At 36.3% G+C, this 21,585-nt stretch overlaps 1 protein-coding gene across 15 annotated transcripts in view; it reads left to right on the top strand.

Annotated features, from left to right (window-relative positions):
• Window positions 1–21,585, top strand: part of BNC2 (basonuclin zinc finger protein 2) — a 440,387-nt gene that overhangs the window by 259,647 nt on the left and 159,155 nt on the right. For 13 of the 15 annotated variants that reach the window (XM_086685357.1, XM_086685360.1, XM_086685358.1 and 10 more), the window contains one exon: window positions 19,683–19,785. In XM_086685357.1, coding sequence (XP_086541483.1) covers window positions 19,683–19,785 — 103 coding nt within the window. Of the gene's footprint in view, window positions 1–4,790; window positions 5,556–15,879; window positions 16,491–19,682; window positions 19,786–21,585 lie in introns of those variants that run through there. The other 2 variants (XM_086685369.1, XM_086685365.1) reach the window with 2 other exon arrangements.

The following is a 21,585-nucleotide window of genomic DNA, read 5'->3' as shown; positions in this document are numbered from 1 at the left end:
TAATGGGAGATTTGAGGTATTGGCTATGAAGCTCACTTCAGATATTACCGAATAACCTCATGTTATTGCCAGATGTCATAGTACTTCCATCCTCTTATATTCTTTTGTCCACACTGAAGCATCTTGAACAAAAGAGGATGTTCTGGTTATTTGCTATCTCTATTATAAAAAAATGTTTGAGATCTGCTTATTGCTGATAATATTTATTTGTACTATGGATACTTAATGTTTCCAAATGATACCCTTCAACCAAGCAATTCTGTACATGCACAACAGAGTGTGACTTTTAAAGTGGACTGTACAAGACAAACCTGACTGTTAAATGTTTGACAAGTATTTACATGGGTAGTATTTAATAAATTTACATTTGTTTTTATTTTAAAAAATTTTTTTTTCAACTTTTTTTATTTATTTTTGGGACAGAGAGAGACAGAGCATGAACAGGGGAGGGGCAGAGAGAGAGGGAGACACAGAATCGGAAACAGGCTCCAGGCTCCGAGCATCAGCCCAGAGCCCGACGCGGGGCTCGAACTCACGGACCGCGAGATCGTGACCTGGCTGAAGTCGGACGCTTAACCGACTGCGCCACCCAGGCGCCCCTACATTTGTTTTTAAATTCACATTTTAAAGAATATGAAATTAAAAATTTTTAACAGATTGCAAGTTTTCTTCTATAATACTAGCATTCTGTCTGATGCTGAGGGGAAGTAAATTTTACTTTTAGCCCTGTCACAACCCACCCACCTGGATATAGTGCTGGATTAGAGCCTCAGTCTTGACTTTGCATTGAAAGTGGGAACATTCCTGTTTGCAATGCCTGATTTCATCCTTTCCTTGACTAAGGAGTAGGATTGCTTTTGCTTCTTGATTTAATCAAATCTAATACTAGTTGGACAATTGGAGGCATAAAGGGCAACCATCAACAGCTTTCAAAACATAGAATGCTATTCCAAAATGATATGCCAGTAATGAAATTTATTAGTGCTTCCCAAAAGTTTTAGTGGGTGACCCATAGAATGCTCTTAATACATGCAGTGAGGCAGCTCCTTCTATTTCTAAAGTTCATCATTTTGTTAGTTAATATTATATATCATAATACTATAGGGAGTGAAGGAATAAGATAGAGGAGAGAAGGAGTTGAAATGAAGATTGGGAAGCATTAAATGATAAAAATCCACCTTCCTGGATGCAGTTAATACAGAAATGTAAAAATGTTCCCATCTGTCTAAGCCATCATTTCTGATGTAGTCCCTGGAGGAAGTGGCTGAAAAGTCATTTCCACCTAATGGGTTGTTAGGTTGCTTCTGTACAGTAAGTTGGTGGTTGCAGCCCACTTCCTCTAAGACAAAGGACTGTGTCTCTAAAACCCCATCACAACTGACACTAATTGGCATTGCTGTCGGCCCTGAGCTGTGAAAGCAGGCCTGCGTGGGCATACAGTGGGGCGCGCTGGTGTGTGTGTGGCACCAAGGGGAGGACTTTTTCTCAGATTTTGCTAGTGGGTACATATATTCTGCTTTTACTTTTCTGACCCCTGTTCTGGCAGTTTATATCATCTTCAGCATTGTTATTTGACCTGGGGAAAAATTCGATGAAAGGCCCTTTGCTGAGCACTGTGTCATTGGAAGGTATCCTCACCTTTTATAGTGTTGGGGCTTCCAAATGTTAGCACTTATGTGTGAAAATCTCTCTATTAAGTAATTAAAATTATCAGTAGTAAACATAGTTAATAAACAGACCACCTTTTACCTCATATTTTTATGCATCTAATAAACTAACATTTTTGTTTTCTCATTTTCTTAAATGAGGAGCCAGAAGAGGGCATATCAGTCTTTCAAAAATCAGTTTGGGAGCCATTTGGCCCAATTCACTTACAATTACTGTAAATTAGGAGAGGAACCTGCTTTGTATTCATAAAGGTCTGGAGCCGAAGGATTCAGTTGCTGCAAGGGGTTTGGAATGACCAAAAAAAAAAAAAAAAAAAAGAAAGAAAGAAATGAAAGCAGATTAGCACGCTATCCTTAGAAATTTTTAAGTATGTCAAAACTTGATTGCTGTATGTGTTCCAGACTTTGATGATTATGTACAAGGGAGGGGCCTGGGAAGCGTAGAGAAGCATAACTGAGCAGTTATATTGGAGGGGCACTTTCCTATACATTACTTTTCAAAATGTGCAGATATTACCTGACTTCCATTTATAGTGAAGTGAACTGCAGTCATGGCCAGTTGTAGGCAAACTCTCTTTCTTAAATGCATATTGAAAAATTGGTGAGTGGTGGCGGGAGGAAGGGAATTACTAAGGGAATTGATTAGTCATATGAATCATTCATGTCTCTTCCCTGCATCCATTTAAAATGCAAACGGATAGCCATTTAGGCACCCAGACCCTGGCCCTTTTCTAGCTTTCTCTTTCCCCCTCCATCAGTTTCAGGCTCAGGGGTATGTAGTAGGATCTTGCTTCAACAGTTGGCTTGGACCACAGCTCCCTGTGAAAGGCTCTGCTTTCTAACATTGGAAAAGCTCATGAGGACTTCCTCAGGAAACTGCTTAACTTCTCTCACAGTATCCAGAGGGATGTGAAACAAGTTTGGGGTTTCCCTTGGCCCCTGAAGTCCTTCAAGCAGAGAGTCACCTTGCATTTATGTCATTTATTTAGTTCTCAGCATGGTTCCATGCCTGTTTTGGGCACCATACTAATATAGACTGTTACAGGGCTGAAACTAGGGTGAGGCCACTGAGGTGCCAAGCGTGCAAAATTCTAAGGGTGCACAATCCTCTCAGGATTGTGCTTCGTTGAGATGCTGATTCATTAATTCTGGAGTGTGGTCCTGGCAGCCTGTACTTCTGCAGAGTGCTATGGATGATTCTTACAGTATCTGTTCTGTTTTATATCTAATAGATAAGGTCTTTGTTTTGCTTTGTTTTTTAAAGAGGTGGAAGCATTTGGCTAACAGCAAAAGAGGATGGAGATAGTACTCAGAAACTTTTCTCAACACATTGATAAATCTCACATTCATTGTACAGACTCCCCTTGCTTTATCTATAGTGTCTAAATAATAAAAGAAAAGATGCACCTACACTATTTTCTGTGATTCCAAATGAAAGCAAGAAGTAGTTTCACATTCGAGGTATTATTAGCACACATTTTACACTTCTCACCCCCTGTCCACTTTATATTCTTTGTTGTCTCCAAAAGGTAACATACCTGACACCTGTGCAGAGTCTTAAGTTATTAACTCTTCCCATATAATCTAATAGCCTCATGCACAAACAAGCTTTAGTAGCTGATACAACACTGCCACTTTATACCACTTTTGGCACCAGAGGATTTTTCCTCATCCTCATTAACTTTTTAAAATCAAGCAAGATTAGTTTGGGGGAATAAATCTCTATTTTTTAATGTTTTGTTTTATATATTTAGAGAGTGAGTGAGTGCTCATGAGTGGGGGAGGGGCAGAGAAAGAGGGAGAGAGAATACCAAGCAGGCTTCATGCTCAGCGCAGAGGCCAACATGGGGCTCGATCTCATAGCTGTGAGATCATGACCTGAGCTGAAATCAAGAGTGAGATGACCAATCAACTGAGCCACCCAGGCACCCTGAGAAATCTCTGTTTCAGTGAATTGACAGAATCAAAAATTTTTGCATGGAAGTAAATATTGAAAATGTTTTGGCAGTTAGAATATGGCTAAATAAGCATTATGTAGTCTAACTCTAAAATTTGTTAATATCTAGATAAAAGGTAAAAAGTTGAATCTATCTGTAGAGTAGTAGTCTAAAGGAAAACAATACTGTGCACATACCTACCAATTTAAAATTCTATCACTCCTACTTTACTTATATCCAAGGCATATCATCTGGTAGCTGTGCTTTGTTGTTAACTTGAACACAGGTAATATATTTTACAATTAAAATAATAGCCTCAGATTTACTGGGTATGATCAAATACAAAATATTAAAACATGTTCACTGCCAGTTCTGTGGATATTCAGATAATATTTCAGTTAAATCATATGAATTGTGCTTTCTTGATCTATTTATGGTTCACCCAAGTGGAATGGACTAATTGTCCAAATAGTGTAGGAAATGGTTACCTTATAATACTGTGAAGTACTTGGCAGAAATATAGTTTATACTCTGTTTTCTTGGGTTCTGTTTGTTTTTGTTTGGCAGTGATGTCCAGTTTCATGAACAGCAATGTCTGTGGTCTGTGGTCATCTACTTACGGTCCCTCTGGAATTATTCAAAATACATAATGTAGGCTAGGCATAGGCTTTTGATATATTAGGGTTCTGAATGTGGGTGACTGATAAATGTAGTAAAACTTTATTGGTTGCTACTGTCTTCCTTTATCATTCTTTGTAGACCACCAAAGCTAGTTTGTGTGTATTTGATCATCCAATAATGTATTCACTTGTCTAAGGGTAATCATAGTGAAGAGGTGGAGACACCATAACATATGGAAATACCTTCTGAATCAGTAAAGAAAAATTGAAATGTATCAAAGTGTTAAACATCTTAATATATTACCTCTTTTTCATGTATTGCTTACATATTAACCAGTATCCTGTAATACTCTGAGCATTTCATTCCTTTCCAGAGCAAGAGCACAGATTGAGAAGGTTTCATCTGTGCAGGGAATTCAAATTGACTCCCTCACCCTACTTTTCACCTTTACTGGAAGACAAATCGAGGGAGGTGTTCATTTGGAGATGTTAAATGGGTGTGTGTGTGTGTGTGTGTGTGTGTGTGTGTGTGTGTGCACGCGCGCGCACGCGCGCCTGTCATTGAAGGGCAGTTGTATGTAGGCTTTCGTTGACAGCTATCACTGCATCTTGCAGCAAGGGAATTAGAATTTTCAATTTATACTTCTTATTCTTCGACCCTAAGAAAGTTGTAAATTACTACAGCACAACTTATGATTTAACCCTTCAAATCATTTGAATATGGTTGATGTTAAACTCCTATCCCTGATCACTTTGCATTCAGAATTTAGTTGGGAGGGAGCAGATGATATGTTGGTGTTTCACAACTTCTGGCCTTGTCTTTGGAGTAACAGAGTTTTAGCACATGAAAGCACAAATGCTTCATGTGGACAGATCACATACATTTTAGAAGTGTTGCTCTTTAATGCTCAGTTGTGTTTGCATAGTGTGAATCGATTCTTCAGAGGCTGAAGTTTTACATGTAGCTGTCCTTGAGGCATACTCCTATTAATTTATTCATTTTAAAGCCACAACATGATATTTTTAGTAACACTTGGATCAAGGAAGAACAGGGGCAGCTGCAAAAAACTGACTTTAAAAAAATGTATTTTGGCGTTTGGCTTTTTAAAAAATGGGCAGTAAGCTATCTCATTGCCAGATAGAAGCAGTAGATATTATTGCCCAAGGATATATACATTGTCTGTGACAGAGGTAGTGCCTGGCTCATGAACTTTGATGAGTTAGATTGTCTTTTTTTTTTGATTTCAGGTACTATGTATGTGTATCTGCATGTGAAGTGTGTGTGTGTCAACTTTGGCAGCAGAAGGATGGTGATGGTAGAGTAGAAGAAGGTATCTCTATAATGATAGACCTAAAGTTAGAATGTTACTAATATTGCCTCGAATATTAGCTAGGTATGCATCATCAAAACAAGATGCTTTTTTCTAGGATATCTAAAACCTGTCTTCCCTCTAATGACTAGTGGAGTCTACCACAGCCAAGCTGACTGAGAATGTTAACCTCTTGTCACTGTTGCCTGAATTTGGATGATCAGAAAATTATTTCTGTACAACAGCTTGCATATTTTGGTAGTGTATTCTATATGTTTTATGCATTATGTGAATTTTATGGTGTCTATTTTCAGATAGGTATCCCTGCAATTAGTAGATGCTATTCATTCACAGACATTTTAGCAGATTTATTTGTTTGTTTGTTTATTGAAATTCTCAAGGTATTACACATGTTATGTCTACTGAAAAGCTTTCTCTGCTTTTGTTTTTTTCCTTAGTATGCCAATACTTAGAAACATGATTTTAATGTAAATTATATATTGATAGCTTCTTAGCATTCTATCAGATTGAAATTTCTTAGAAAGTTATGCAACGAAAGATTTGACAGATAAATGTAAAGTGTCTAGCAAGTGATATGAATAGTAACTGAGATTTTACTTCATTTTTGTTGGCTTTCTGTGCTATTATTAATATTAGAATATGTGGTTCCTGGTCTGTGCAGGTATGTACGAGGGTCTTTTTTGTCAAGGGGTTATGCCTGCCTATACCGAGAGACAAATTATTGCTTTGGAATCCTTAATTATTTAATAAAGAGATTCTATGAGATCTCAAAATACAGATTTAATACCTAAAACTAGAGGGGATAAAATAGGAAAATCAGACACATGAAAGAATATCATCTTTATGTAAGAGATGAATTATGATATTCAAAATCACATCTAGCTTTATAGAAAAAAAGGAGTAGATTTATTCTATACACTAAGATTATAGGGAAAATGACATGAAAGCACATGCTGATAAAGCTTGTGCCTTCTGGTGTATAAAGCAAATATCTAAATATATGTCTGTTTGTGTCCATATACAGAGTTAAAGGACAGTTTTCCATGAAATAATGCATTCCTTTAGAATTGCTGTACATTTTCATAATTTTTAAAACATTCCTATTGTAACCTACATCAAAAGGGCAGCCAGGGTTTTTTGTGTCTGACTATACATATGCATTATAAAAAAGTGAGTCTACTGTAATTACCAGTTTGCAGAGCGAATTCCTGCAGGGTTTGTACTCTCCCCATTAGTAAAAGAGATAAGTTGAAATGTATTAAAATTTCACTGTACAACTGGGAGTTTTTGTTCACAGTAAATGTGTTAATGTTTCTTCATTGCTTGACTGTTTGTGTTTAAATTTAGGCAGCGTGCCCAACAGGGACAAAATTATAGGATAAAGCTATGTATAAAAGAAAATCCTTCTGAGAGCACCAATAAGGCTCTTTTTAAAAATAAGCAGTTACATATAATAGTACATGGCTGTAGCCACAGAGAAAAGTTTTATCTGTCTATTTCAGAATTATTGGAATTTTTCTTTCCCTTGTGTAAAGGTTAAGAGGACTGAGTTTATGTCAATAGCTAATACACTTTGATGTAAAAACATCTATTATTTTATTCAGTGTTACTCCTGTAAAAAGAAAAAAGATTCCTTTTTGTTGTCCTTATGATGAAGAGAGGCTAATAGCATTTTGAGAGAGAAGTGATAGATCACATTTTCTTCCCTGGGAAAGGAATTCTTTCTTGTTAAGAATTCTAATTACAGCCTGTTATATTTTTTGGAGCATTTTTCTCTGCTTTTCTTCATTGCCATGAACTTAGTAAATACATTTATTCACATAGATAGACTTACATTAAAAAAAATTAATCTGCAACCACTATCACCTAGTGTGAGTACATAATGAAATCCACAAATAGAGGATAAGGCTAGTATTTCTCTGTAGTGTAGAGTGGGCAGAAGTTGAAGTTATCTGTAAACACCGACTATATACCCTTTAGCCAGCCCGCTCCTCTCTCTCTTAAATGTGGAAAATGTATTGTAGTTCCTACTGTTTGCCTTTTATATTTTTTTTGTCTGCTTTTCCATACATGAAGATGAAAGAATTTGCCAGTATCCATGTGCCATCTCCATGGCCTCATACCACAGACCCACAATACAGACTATGTAAAGAAGCAAAAATAAAATATAATTCCTCATCTTTGAATGTTGCTATCAGTGTTTTGTAGTCTACGTACTGATAATGTATATGGGTATGCAGAGATATACAGGGAGGGGGTGGGGATGCATGTGTATGTGTATGTTTTCATTTGTTTGGATTCATACATCCAAGTACCCATAGGAAAATATGAGAAGCTCCATGAATATTTCCTGTTGTATATTAGCTTTCCATCATAAAATGTATTTTTCCCCTTAAAATACGTTGGTTCACCAGAGAGAGAGATACATTTAATTCTTCCTCCTCTACACTGTTCTTTAAAAAGTAAATTTTTAACTGATAGACCTTGAAGTCCTTTAGAGCTATTACTTTCTTTTGGCTAATTCGTACAAAGGCACCATATGAAAATTGGATTTTTGATCTGATGGAGTGATTTTTGAGTTCTTATGAACCATTTATAGTCTATCAAGTAAATCCTTCTTAGTTCACGGATTATTGACCCAATGGACCATATTAGCTGCTTCGAAGCTGTTATAGCCCATTATGTTGATTCAGCTGACACACATGTGAACCCAGTCCACATGCCCAAGATGACATTAACATTGTTCTGGAAGACTCCCTCTTTTTCCACAAGGCTTTCTATTTATTTCTTAATTTTTAAGAGTTAGCTCAGAGTTCCTGACAGCCATTGCATACGTTTCTCCATTTGCTCAGTAATGTTGAAGCATTTGTTAGCAGCTAGATGGTCTGCTTTTCGCCGTCTTTCTCTATATGTCTCTCTTTTGTCTTTTAACCAACTAATCCTTACAAGAAAAAAGAGAATAATCTTTTTTCAATACTCTAGGGCACGTTTTACCCTCAGATGCTTATAGATTCCATAGAAATTTGTGAGGTTTCTCTGAGCATTGGAATGTAGCTCTTTGAATTTGAGAAAACTACCTTTTAGAAGAAATGATAACGTTGTATTTGTGTTTTTAAAAAATGTATTACCTGAGAGGTTTCACTTGAAAAATTCTGGTGACTCTAGCCAGTGGTAAAATCAAGATGTGCCTTTAGTGATTTATATGAAGCTCTAATGAAGCCAGTCCAGGTCTCAGCACGGACCCCTAGGGAATCTGTGACCTAACATAAATAACGTATAAGAGGGCATGTAGACTGTTCATCATCTCATTATTATTATTTGTAATGGGTATGATTCCTGAGGTGATATCTGCTCTTGGGCAAAAGAGACACATTCTTTCATAATCAGACATAATTATGATGTACAGTTATATATGCACAATGGAAAGTATTAAAATGTTTATTGAGATACACTCCTTATTTATGGGCAATCCCAAGACATGTAGAAATAAGGTGATATAAAATAAACCAAGTGTTCTTAAGGATACCTTGTGTCACTTTTTTTAGATTTTGGCCTTTCTTAGTATAACCATTTAAAAACTCTACAAAAAGCTGCTCAGAGTTGCTTTCTCTGTCTAAAATGTACCATTTTGTAGAAAATCCTAGTATAAATTAACTGCTTACTTAGCAGTTTACCCCACCTTTTTAAGTTGCTTAAACCTTTACCCACACCTCTCCCTTTGAGTGTAGTTTTGTCCACATCTCTTACTTCATTTTAAACTCCTGTTGTAACTGAAAAAAATGTATATCTGAGGAAATCTCACTGTGGAGGGAGGGTAGCAAGGGGGATTATTTCGCTTCTTGCCTTTCATACACAGGCAGAGTGGAAAGAGCCCTGGATTACTAGATGTGGCCATTTAAGGACATCTCAGAGCCTCATTTTCTGCTGTTTGAAAAATCTCTAATTTGGGGGATTTTGATGATTAAATATGAGAATGTATTTGAAATATTATGCAAGCTTCATAGCACTGTACAAACGTAGGATATTATTAGTCTCACGAAGGCTGCCTCAATTGGCCCGGGTAATCAGAGTTGTCATCTGAAATGATACACTCTAAAATGCAACAACTTGTCTCCCTTGTTGCTTCACTGGGATAAATTCTTTTCACAAACCTAGAGGAGTAAATTTAGTTAAAAGGTCACCCACCTTTTATGTTCTTGCTTGGTAAATGGATTGATTACTGTGCTTGGCATTTGAAATAAGGTGGCTAGCTCCTTTTGTCGAGGATCAAGATTTAGAGGTACTCCTTCTTTGAAGGAGTCCTTCCCACGCTGCCTGGCAAGGAGAGGCATCATCAAGTCAGGATGATGTCTTACATTTGGGCACAACTTGGGATAAGTCTTGGGTTATTCCTGCACCTCTTTGCTTGGTCACCAAAATCTGAGATCATCATGCAAATCACCGTTCCTGGGATTGAAGCTGCTTCTGAAATACTGGAACTCAGGCTTTCTCTTGTCTTGCTTCTTGCCTAATGAGGAAGTATTTCTTTGTAAAGTGCTTAAAGGTTTATAAATCTTCTTGCACCTCATTATCAATCCCTTCCTTATTAATGTCTTCCCCATCATATTATATTAGTAATTGTTTTCATGAATGCCACCGAGAAATGTAATCACATTACCACCTTTCAAATTGCATTAGTGAAAATGAATAAAATGTATATCAATGGAATACAAAACCGCTGATTCAACATTAAGGTGAAATGAGAGGAGTATTGCTTAGCATTCATATGATATCAGAGGTGCTTTGGCTCCTTATATAAAGTTACGCATTCTGGTAAATGTAGACAGAGTTTAGTTAAAATGGGTTACTTTGTATGGCGAGCTAATCCCTTATTTTCAATAGATGATAGGTATGTTCATTGAAAGAGTATTTCCTTTCTAATTATCACAGCTGCCTGTGTGAGTAGTCTGTAAAATGTGTAAGCATACAGGCAGTAAATGGAATATCTTAATTATTAACTGTTAGGTAAGAAAATAAAATGTTTCTGCCCAAATTGAAATGCCTTTTCATTTCCTGTTTCTCTAATATTACTAATTGCCTAACAAAATAGCTTGTATTACCATAGGCCTAATTTAATTGGGGGGAAAAAAACATAACACATGCACTCCAAAGCCTGCATGTGCTTTGATGCCATAGAAGCATGGATATATTCCTTATATAATTGGCTATATCCCGCTGTTGATTTTTACTCTGAACTCCTAAATTATTTAAATGGGGTCTTCCTCATGTCGATTGATAGTAGGTTGTGGTCGTAAGGTAATGACTACAGATGCTCATTGGATCCATGTCTGTGAAAATTTATGTGCCTGTGTATAGGTCTCTTTCTCCCTGTTTGTGTTTATATATTCACACAAAGTCATGGAAACATTAACACTCATGTGTAAACATTTACTCAGAAGCTTATGGTTTCCCCTCTTTGCTCCCTCCCCCTAAACCAAATTTGCCTCATGACTTTTGCTGAAGTAACTTTTTCATGACAATAAATTGGGAATATTTTTGCTAGTATATATGACAGAATTCATCATTATCAGTTTTTAACAAATTCTCTTAGTTGTTTTAGTATCCTGATATTATTAGTATGTGAACATAACTGAGAATCACCTTCCCAGCCCCCCCAGTCTGTTGAAGAATGTCCTAGATTTTCCTGATGGAAAAATAGCAGTGGACTTAGAAAATAATTGCCAGTTTTTAAATGGATATATTAAGTTTTAATATTTTCAAAGCAGAAGGTATTTTCAAATTTAAGGAACAGTGAAATTTTTTCATTTGCTTTCTGTTCATCCACTCATTTAGCATTTGTATATTGAAGACCTACTAGGTTAAAGAAGGGTGTTCCATTACATTATGTATGCTATCTTACGAGTTAAGTAACACCTTATGAGGGAATGCTATCTTATGAGTTAAATAACACCACCAGTAGAAACCAGAGGATGCAGTGAGTTTTGTCCCTCATCCCTCTTAAATAACTCTAGTGAGATAGAGTTCATATACCATACATTCTACCATTTAAAGTATACTATTAAATAGATTTTAGAATATTCACAGCTGGGCGCAACCATCATCAGATTCATTCTGGCACATTTTTATTACCTCAAAAAATCCTTTAGCTACCCCTGCAAGCCCTAAGTAACCACTAACTACTTTCTGTCTTTATGGATTTTTATGTTCTGAACATTTCGTATGAATGGAACCCTATATATGTGGTCTTGTGAATGGTTTCTTTTACTTAGCATAATGTTTTCAAGGTTCATCTGTGTTGTACTATATATCAGTATTCCTTTTGATGGCCAAATAATATTTCATCATATGAATATGCCATATTTTTTTTATTGATTTTGCCACTTGATGGAGGGATCATAGCTTAAATTTTTTTTTAATTTTTTTAATGTTTATTTAGTTTTGAGAGAGAAAGCGAGCGGGAGAGGGGCAGGCAGGCAGAGAGGAAGACACAGAATCTGAAGCAGGCTCCAGGCTCTAAGCTGTCAGCACAGAGCCTGACACGGGGCTTGAACTCATGGACTATGAGATCATGACCTGGGCCAAAGTCAGACCTTTTGTTGAAGTTTGACCATCTTTGAATTGTCCAGCTTTTCATCTTGACCAGGTTTACATCGTTGGCATTTGGCCCTTGTAGTGAGTCTGGCCTTACTGTGTATTTTCAAATCCTCTGATTCAGCCACAAAATCTAGTTTTGAAGACACCAAGAAGTTTCAGAGCACAAAGGTACAACAAAATGATCGTTTGATCAGGTTGCTATTTCTTCTTATGATATTAAAAACATTGAGACAAATTTGAAAGAACATTTTATTGAAGGGTTAATTTTTCAATTTCAAATTTATCTTACCACCAAATATGATACATATATCTGCTGTAATTTTCCATTGTGAAATTTTGAATGGGTTTTGTTAAGCAGACAGCATTAGCTTCATTGCTTCTCATTTGCTGTTGTTACTGTTCTATTACAAGTAGTGGCATTTACGTGCAGTTCAACACTCTGTGGATCCTTAATTTTTATAGTACACCTTATATTCACTGATAATTTCTTTTTGTGAACTCTGAACATTGCACATTCAAACTCAGGTTTGTATTTTTCTGGTATAAATGCTGAAAACATACCCAGCTTGTTATAAATATAGATTTATATTAATAGTCTAATAGAGTTAGATAAGACTTCTAGGTTGTTATAAAATTTCTTTGTAGGATATTTAAAACCTTGCATCTTTTCGTCAGTGTTCAGTGTCTGTTCAGCTCATGCTGTTGTATCTTGCTTTGCAAACAAGGATTGCAAAATCCTGTAGCAAAACAGGGGGATATACCTTTGCTTTAATCCTGTATGAGTTTTGTAATCAAGTAAAAGTCCATTTCTTGTGCTGTTGTCTAGTTCATATTGACCCAGTAACTGTCCACCATGCAAAAAAATTGAGTTTTCTTTGCTCAGACTGCAGTGTGTGTTGGACAAATTTAGGATACTGAGGAGTTCTAAGAGGCAGTGTCCTATAGATTTTCTAAGTGTTAGTTGACACTCATAGTACTTTTGTTTTATTTTATTTATTTTATTTCATTTTATTTTATTTTATTTTATTTTATTTTATTTTATTTTATTTTATTTTATTTTATTTTATTTTAGAGAGTGTGTGTACTCATGGGAAGGGGGAGAGAGAGAGAATGAATGAATGAATGAATGAATGAATGAATGAATGAGTCCCAAGCAGGCTCCACACTTAGTAAGAAGCCTGACAGGGAGCTCGATCCCACACCCTGGGATCATTTGACCTGAGCCAAATTCAAGAGTCAGATGCTCAACCACCTGAGCCACCCAGGCATCCCTCAAAGTACTTCTTTGGAAAGTTGTTTCTTTTCCATTAGGTTTATGTATCAGCCGTGTGAAAATGAGAGGGGAAAAAACTGACCTGAAATTTGTACAGGAAGCTATTTTCTGACTTAGTCACCATTACTGTCATGTGAATTCTTTAGAATCTTTGTGACATTGCTATTGAAGTACTCTATTTGCCTTAGGTTTTCATATACAAGATTTATAAATGTGTGTGGAAGTCCCACTAATCTCTGTGCATCTTTTTGGCCATTCTCTTCATAATGCTTGGCAACCATTGCTTTGTAATTACTACAGTGTAGTCTGTGACATAATACTTGGCTTCCAGATTTGTGAACAGATAATTTTATTCCACATTTTTATTTATTTATTTTTAAGACCAAAGTCATTCAAGGACGATTTTCCTACTCAATAAAATGGTTCACTTGATCTCTGTCACCATGTGTACCTTTCTTTCTTGGACTTGTGTGTTCAGAGATGAATAACATGTAGTGATGACTTAATAAGAGTTCATGGTAACACAGACTATTTTGTAGCCTCATGGAGGATTGGCCAGTTTTACATATTTATATGTACACGTGACTTCCAAAGTAGAAAATTCCGTTTATTAAGAAATTTGTTGTTAAAAATAAAAAAGGTAAACCTTGTCACTTACAGCCATCATAAGCAATTAATTTGTATACTTAGAATCTACCCACCTGCATTTACAATAGAAACTGATAGGACAGAATGGATGCTATATTAATGATTAGCTCTTTCCATAATTCAGTTTTAATGTAGGTCACTTGAAGGGAGCTCCTGGCAAATAGTATTTCTTGTGGAAAGACAAAACCTAGAATTTAAATTTTTAATTTTTTGTTCACTTTGTATGATTACTGCTTCAGAATATACGTCTTATGTTTCTAATTGCCTCCTTGCCTTATTTTGCCTTTTGTTATTTTATATTAATATGTAACTTGTGTACATGTCCCCAGATAAGAAACGGCTAATAGATTTATTAATTAGACCTGTTTATAGTTCTTTTATGAGGTACACTAAATATTAGCTGAAGCAACCATCCATGTTTTCCTGAGAAATGTCATTTGGTGAGAAGATTGATGTTTAGCTCCCATATTCTTGCAGAGTTCAAGCCAGCTATGAGCATAATAAAGCTGAAGAGACTTCAGTTTTCGTGATAACAGAATCTTATTTGAATATGGCTTTGGAACTCATCCAGAATACTTTCAAATGCACTCTAATTTAATATTCAAATGTAAAAATGTTACTGCTCAAACTTTGATTAAATATTTTTATTCTAAATTGGCCTATTTTATTTTAGATATACTTTGAATGTCAATATTTATAATTTACTGGTTTAATTGTATGTTTTCTTCCTTTCTCTGTAGAGAATGGATATAAACTGATGAATAATTGGGAAATCACCCTGTCATTTAAGAGCCATGTAATATCCATATAAACATTTCTGATCCCTAATATTAAAAACAAATACTAATCACTGTCATGCTTATCTTAGAGGATATAGTATGAATAATACAGCATCATGTGTGTCTATCTATTCATTAAGACTATGTGTTAAACATTTTATAAAGCATTGGATAAATAGCACATTGGGAAGAATCATGGGGGGGAATTCAAATATATGGAAAGTTTCTTAGTGTCATAAATGGTTTCCATTTACTGAAACTTTTTACTGTTACTAGACACAGTGCCATGGGCCTTATAGTCATTATTTCATTTAAGTCCTTTGACACTTGTGATGTTATTGCTACTGTTAGAGATGAGGAAAAAGGCTCTGAGAATCATGTATTTCAAGTGCCTTTTGAGTACCTGTCATTTGCCAGTGTACGTTGTAATCTCAACAAACGTGTTCGACTGCCCTCATGGAGCTTAAATTCTAGAAGGGAAGACAGATATTAATCAAGTATTCACACAGATGAATAAATACATTTATATGTAATAGATTATAGATAAGTTGCAGATAAATATTCACAACTGTCTTAAGTGCTATGACAGAAAAACCCCTTGTGAAACAGGAAACTAATGGGGAACTTGACTGGGAAGTGAGGGCAGCTGCCCTCAGGAATAGAAGTAGTATTCGAGTTAAAATCTGAAAGATGAGCAAGAGTTAAGAGTGTACAGTGGGGTTGAATGGTGGGCAGATTGAAGGGCTCTGCCCAAAGATTGCCTGACTGAATGGGATTATAACTCAAGGTTCTCGGTCATATGGAGAGTTCACACAGACCTGGGTCGGCTTCCTGTGGCTTTATGAGTTCAGTGTCTTTAGGCAGGGTACTGAATTATCTCCACCTTAGTTTCCTCATTTGTGAAATAAAGGTAATGATAGTGCTAACCTCACGGTATTTTCTGAGGATTAAGAGAGCTAATGTTTGTAAAGTATGTGACATTAGTAAGTAGAAAATGGCAAATATCCAGTAAGTCTAGCTATTATTAATGATACTAGGTAATAGGTTACTGTTAAAAAATTTTAAATCCTACCTTTGGAAGAAGAAAAGACAGAGGAATAAAAAGAGATGATTGCTTCTCTAGCCCTTTTGAGGGCTTCCTTCTCTTCTTAGGGTCTTTCCTCTACACCTACTGCCCACAAACTCTGTCAAGTCCCTGAACACAGGGACTCTGCCACCCGTTTCTTGCCACTTAACACAGTACTTGGCTCCAAAATAATGGTTTTTGCATAATGATAGTATTTAAAGCTGGAGGAGGGGATAGAATTGCCAAAATAAAAAATGAGAGAGCCTGGCCGTGGGAAACACCTGTATTTATTTACAGTGGAGAGTGAGTGAGAAGTTGTTGCCAGTGAAACTAGGATTGTTGGTCTCTACAGCCCAGGAATGAAGGAAGAGTGCCGGAAGCTGCACTGAGGTCTCGGAAGACCAGGAGACTAGAAAAAGGGACCAAAATTCATGAGAACATTCCTTTTGGAGAAAGTTTCAGGAACGTGTGGGACAGAAACCAGATTGCAAAATTAAAATGTAGGTGGTTGTGCGGAAGTGGAAGCAGTAGGTGTTGGGTGCATGGATTTTTCTTTCAAGAAATCCATGGTAAAGGTAAGCAGAAAGAATAATTACTTTTAATAAGTTGCAGGCTTAAGAAAATTTATCATTGTTATTGTTCTGGGGATTTGTCAATGCTGATCATGTAAGAACTGAGAAAAGAAAAACAGCACTCCTGATGAGTCATGGAGGGGCTGATAACCTGAGATAGCCAGACCTGCATGAAGATCCCTGATATATAGGTGGGAACAGTCTGACTAAACTGTCTACTCCTTTCCTGGTGTCCCCTTTCTGCCACCTCATCGTCATCTCTGGATTTTCTATAGTTGAGAGTGCTCAGCAGTGAGTGGGAGGAATTCACATGTTGGCTGAATGAAGGAAGACGTGAATATGCTCACAAAAATGAAAGCTTATCCATTTCTACTCTTCCCAGCTGTCTCCTTGTAAAGCATGTACATTTTTGAGGCTTAACTGCTTTTGATAATTTTATGATAATTTATTTTCTTTAAGTGTGGGTGAGTTGGCAAGTGATCACATTGGTTCTGTTTTGTTGTGAATAAATAGTATGTCAAAGTTTTATGCTGTTTCAAAAATGTTATTTAGAATAAAACTTCCTTTGAAGCCACAATAGTCTCTTACTCAAAATATTTATTTAGACCATATTGTTTAAATATATATAATTCCCTTAAGGAACAATTGTAGTCTATAAAAATCTGAATTTAAAACAAGTAGACCTTCTGGAATTCATAGAAATACAAAATGGATATTCCAGTGTTTAAGTGTTTATATACAAAAGGAGTTGAGGTGTTCCAATGTTTGTGTGTTTAGGTACAAAAAGAGTAGAATTCATAAAAAAAGGATGATGAACTTAATTCCCAAATGTGCCAGATGTATAAAGTTACTTAGGTAGAGAAAATATTTAAATCATAAGCTGGTTTAGAGCAAATGAATAAATGATTTAATCAGTGAATAAATAATTATACATAAAAATAAAGCAAATCTGTAGTCTCTTAATTTGTTCTGTCCTGAATGTAGCAATAATTAAAATTGACAAAAGTGTGCTTTAAACACAATATAAAATTAGGCTATTTTTGTAAAATAATTAAATATTAACAAAGTAATGATTTAAAACATGTATGTCTTTTATGCTGGAGTTAACATATAATCCTTGAGAAATCATTTTATTGGGACTTTTTAAATTTTGGTAAAGCAGAGGTGATTTTTTTTTTTTTGGTATGTTTTTGAAAGCTTTTATTAAAGCTGTTCAGATTACATGAATATTTTCATTTCAATGTGGTTGCCATATCTGGATTTATAATTAGATAGTTTGTGAAGTGCATTTTTTTTTCTTTAGTAGAAACACCTCCCTCTAAACTAAACTGTTTTGTTTGGGTTTGGGTTTTTTGACCATATTACAGTCAAGTTGTGAGTTCATTAACTAATGAACATGTTATTTAAAGAAGCTCTTTCTAACCTGTTACATTCTGATATATTGCTCAGTCAGTAAACTATTGAAATTGAAATAAGAAACTTTGGGAGAAGTATTTCCTCATATAACCTACAAATATATATATTATTCTTGCTTAGTCAGCATTTCCTTTGGTGTTCCTATTTCTTATTAGTGATTCTTCAAATCACGATACATAAAGCAAAGTTTCACAACCTGGCTAATACATAATTGGACTGTTGACATTGGAAGACAAACCCTGAAATACCAGGCAGATTATACAATTGCGTGTTTCCCCAGTGGTAATGGAGCAGCAAATTAGAGGTGGAGGTGAACTAAGGAAGGAGTCTATCGTGAAGACAGACTCTTATTGCAAACCGAATAGGGAAACTATAGATTTTATGTTCATTAGTGAAAGTGAAAAACTTTTCAAAATTGCCTGATAAGGGACAGTAAAACCTGTCCAGTTTTACTCTCTGTAAATGGAATTGGCCCAACAGTGTTGACAATGTCTAAAATACTGTCTGTTATAAGTGAGACAGTTTATATAAAATTCCAAATGGAATATGAGCTCTAGGAATAGGAGCATCTGGAAGCTGTGTAAGTGAGCATATCTTTCAGTTGTAGAACTGCAGTTTCAGGTAGTTGCAGCCTCTCCTCCAAACACCACTCCCCCACCCCAAATCAGTAAGCATTGATTGCATCTAAAGCTGTAGAGCCATCTTTTCCTGGCAGTTCAGATAGTTACAGTAGATTGTTAATCTGTGAATGATCGGACTAAGTCCCTTCGGTCTTCAGAATTTCCATGCAAATTAGAACTAAATATATGAGATAAATTTATTAAGTGTGGTCTAGGAGCATAAGGTCAGCTTTTGCACAAGTTTTAAGCACAGGTTTTTATCCATAAAAAGTTACACTTCATTTATGCTAATTTTCTGTGGATTCACTTTATAATATAAACTGGTAAAATGTTTTTAGAAAGTAATCGTAAGGAAAGTTTTTTGAGTGTCTTTTCAGTTTTCTAAGATCCAGTTGGATTGTTACCAATATAAGATGTTTGCATAAATGGCTTTTCCTATTCCATATATGATCTAAAAACAAATTTAAACTTGGTTTCTTACATCACCATTAAAGTAAAAGGAATGTTGTTTTGTATTTTTCAAAATAGGAATGAAAATGAAACTAATATATCAAAGTGGAAAAACAAGGAATTGGAAAGTAGATAAATAATACCAGAAGTATGTTAGATTTTATTGAGCCAATAGGGATGTCTTTCAAAGTGTATCTGAAAGATTAACAAAGCATCCTAAGTGAAACTCAGCACAAGAAAAGTAACATTCTAATAATAATATTTGTATGTCATGTTTTACTTTCACCAACATTTCACTTGAGCATTATTGTAGTAGAATGTATTTTCCTGCATTATTGCCAAGTGGATAAACTTAAATGGGAATATATAGTAGCAGCAATATTTTGTTCTGTTTGGGATCCCTAGCGTTACAAATCAAGCATCTTGTAGAATACATAATCCTTTATACTTATTCTGCTTGGTCTACGTTTCTAATTTAAAGGTTAAATATGAATGACATGAAACATTCTATTAGTGTGTGAGCTTTGTTTTCTTACATTTTTTTTTTTGGTAAGAGATTTTGATGGTATCCAAATTTATTTTTAAAACACTCCAGGCCCCTACCAACATAAAGCCTATAAAAATGGAAATGGATGTTACTTATTAAAATGGTAAAGAAATACAATACCTTTGAACAGATGCTGATCCTTTTTTTTCCTCTATTTTTCAGGCCATCCGTTGCACACTGGTAAACTGCACGTGTGAATGTTTTCAGCCGGGGAAGATTAACCTGAGGACTTGCGATCAGTGTAAACATGGCTGGGTGGCACATGGTGAGGAAAATCTGGACTTTTCTTCCTGTTCTTGTTAGGTTCATGTGAATGTGCGTATTTTTTCAGAGCAGTCACTGCCCTGGAGAAGAGAGGGGTCAGCTGTGCTCCAAGAGCTAGTTAACATGCAGGCTGCAGCTCTCAAACAGCATATTCTCGGCTCCAAGGAGTAAGTCTAGGCAAGCAGTTCTTAGCAGAAGGGTGCGATGTTTATAGGACAGTTGGGCCGTGGGGTTCTGACTGAACGTAGCAGCAGCCAGCAAGCACCAGGCCTGATGGAAACTCAAACATACCACAGTTGGCCTTTCAGGGCCTGTACCTCAGAAGGAGGCTGGCAAACCCTCTTTGCTTGAGGAGAATTCGTCGATGACTGCTCACCCTTGTCGTATGCTTTTGAGGCTGCATTTATCCTCCCAGATGTTAAATTTTGTATGGTCCAAGGTGAGTGAGAGAGTGAACGGGAACATTGTTTGGCTAGTATCTGAAAAAATAATGTGTAAATACCCCCTTTCAGTGCTCATCGGGATTGGAGGTGGCCGGTGTTGAATGGGGGCTCTGCATAGGTGTGTCACCTGAGGGTGACCCATGGCCATGGCTGCAAGTGTTGCTGCTTTTTGCCAGATGCACAGAGCTGTTCCATCAGTGTGGAACATTGAGCATTTAGTATGTTCTTATGTATGGTTTATGTGTTTTATGTTCAGGCAAAAAGAGACTTAGAAAATAAGCAGACATTTTCTTCCTAGAATGTAGAATTTTTAAAGATAGGTGATGTTTATAAAAGAAATCTTGGCTTGAGATTTTTTTGACAGCCTGGGGTATTGGCTTCTCGGTCGACATATTCTTCATTCCCAAACTGTGCCAAATATCCAGTGGGTTGTATTTTTATAAATGTCATGTTATTCTAGTAAGATCTGAAGTAACAACACTGGGCCATGCCTTTGAAATGCTTTTAATTTATCATGTACCTTGCTTGTTAGGGTGTGTATGTTGGCATTGTGGGGACATTTCAGCCACATTTCTGTGTGTGAGATCGAGAAGGGATAGGTAGGGTAGCAGGAGAGGAATACCCTGGAAGGGGTGTGCCTGGCAGGCAGAGCCACAGTCCTTTAGTGCCTCCAGGAATGGAACTCCTTCCTGTTTCATTAGCAGGGCCAAAATCTGAAACGTCTCGCAGTCTAGTTTTGAACAACAGATGAGCTGCTGTTAAACTTTTGTAGTCTATGTGTATTACCGCATTCGATGATTTCTTGTCTCTTCCGTATTCATTTCCTAGGGTTGCTGTAACAAAATCCCACAGACTGGGTTGCTTAAATCAGAAATTTGTTTCCCCACAGTTCCAGAGGCTAGAAGTCCAAAATCAGGGTGGTTTCATTCTGAGGACTCTTCCTGACTTGCAGATGACTGCCCTCATGTTGTGTCCTCAAATGGTCTTTCTTCTGTGGATGCATACCCCTGGTGTCTGTTTGCATCTAAATGTCTTCTTGTTCTAAGAACACCAATCAGATTGGATTAGGGCCCACTCTATTGGCTTTATTTTAACTTAACCAACCTGTTTTTGTTTTTTTGTTTTTTTTTTTAATGTTTATTTTTGAGAGAAAGAGAGCAAGCATGTGCTGGGTACATGAGGGAGGAAACAGGGGAGGGACAGTGAGAATCCCAAGTAGCCTCCATGCTGTCAGTGCAGAGCCCAACGCAGGGCTCTGATGCAGGGTTCAAACTCACAAACCAAAATCAAGAGTTGGATCTTTAACCAGTTGAGCCACCCAGGTGCCCCTAAAACTTAATCAGCCTTTTTAAAGGCTC

Source organism: Puma concolor, chromosome D4 (genome assembly GCF_028749965.1).
Source record: "Puma concolor isolate L17-30 chromosome D4, mPumCon1.1.hap2, whole genome shotgun sequence".
Lineage (NCBI taxonomy): Eukaryota > Metazoa > Chordata > Mammalia > Carnivora > Felidae > Puma > Puma concolor.
Note: the sequence above shows the minus strand (reverse complement) of the source record. Positions and strands in the feature narration are given on the sequence as shown.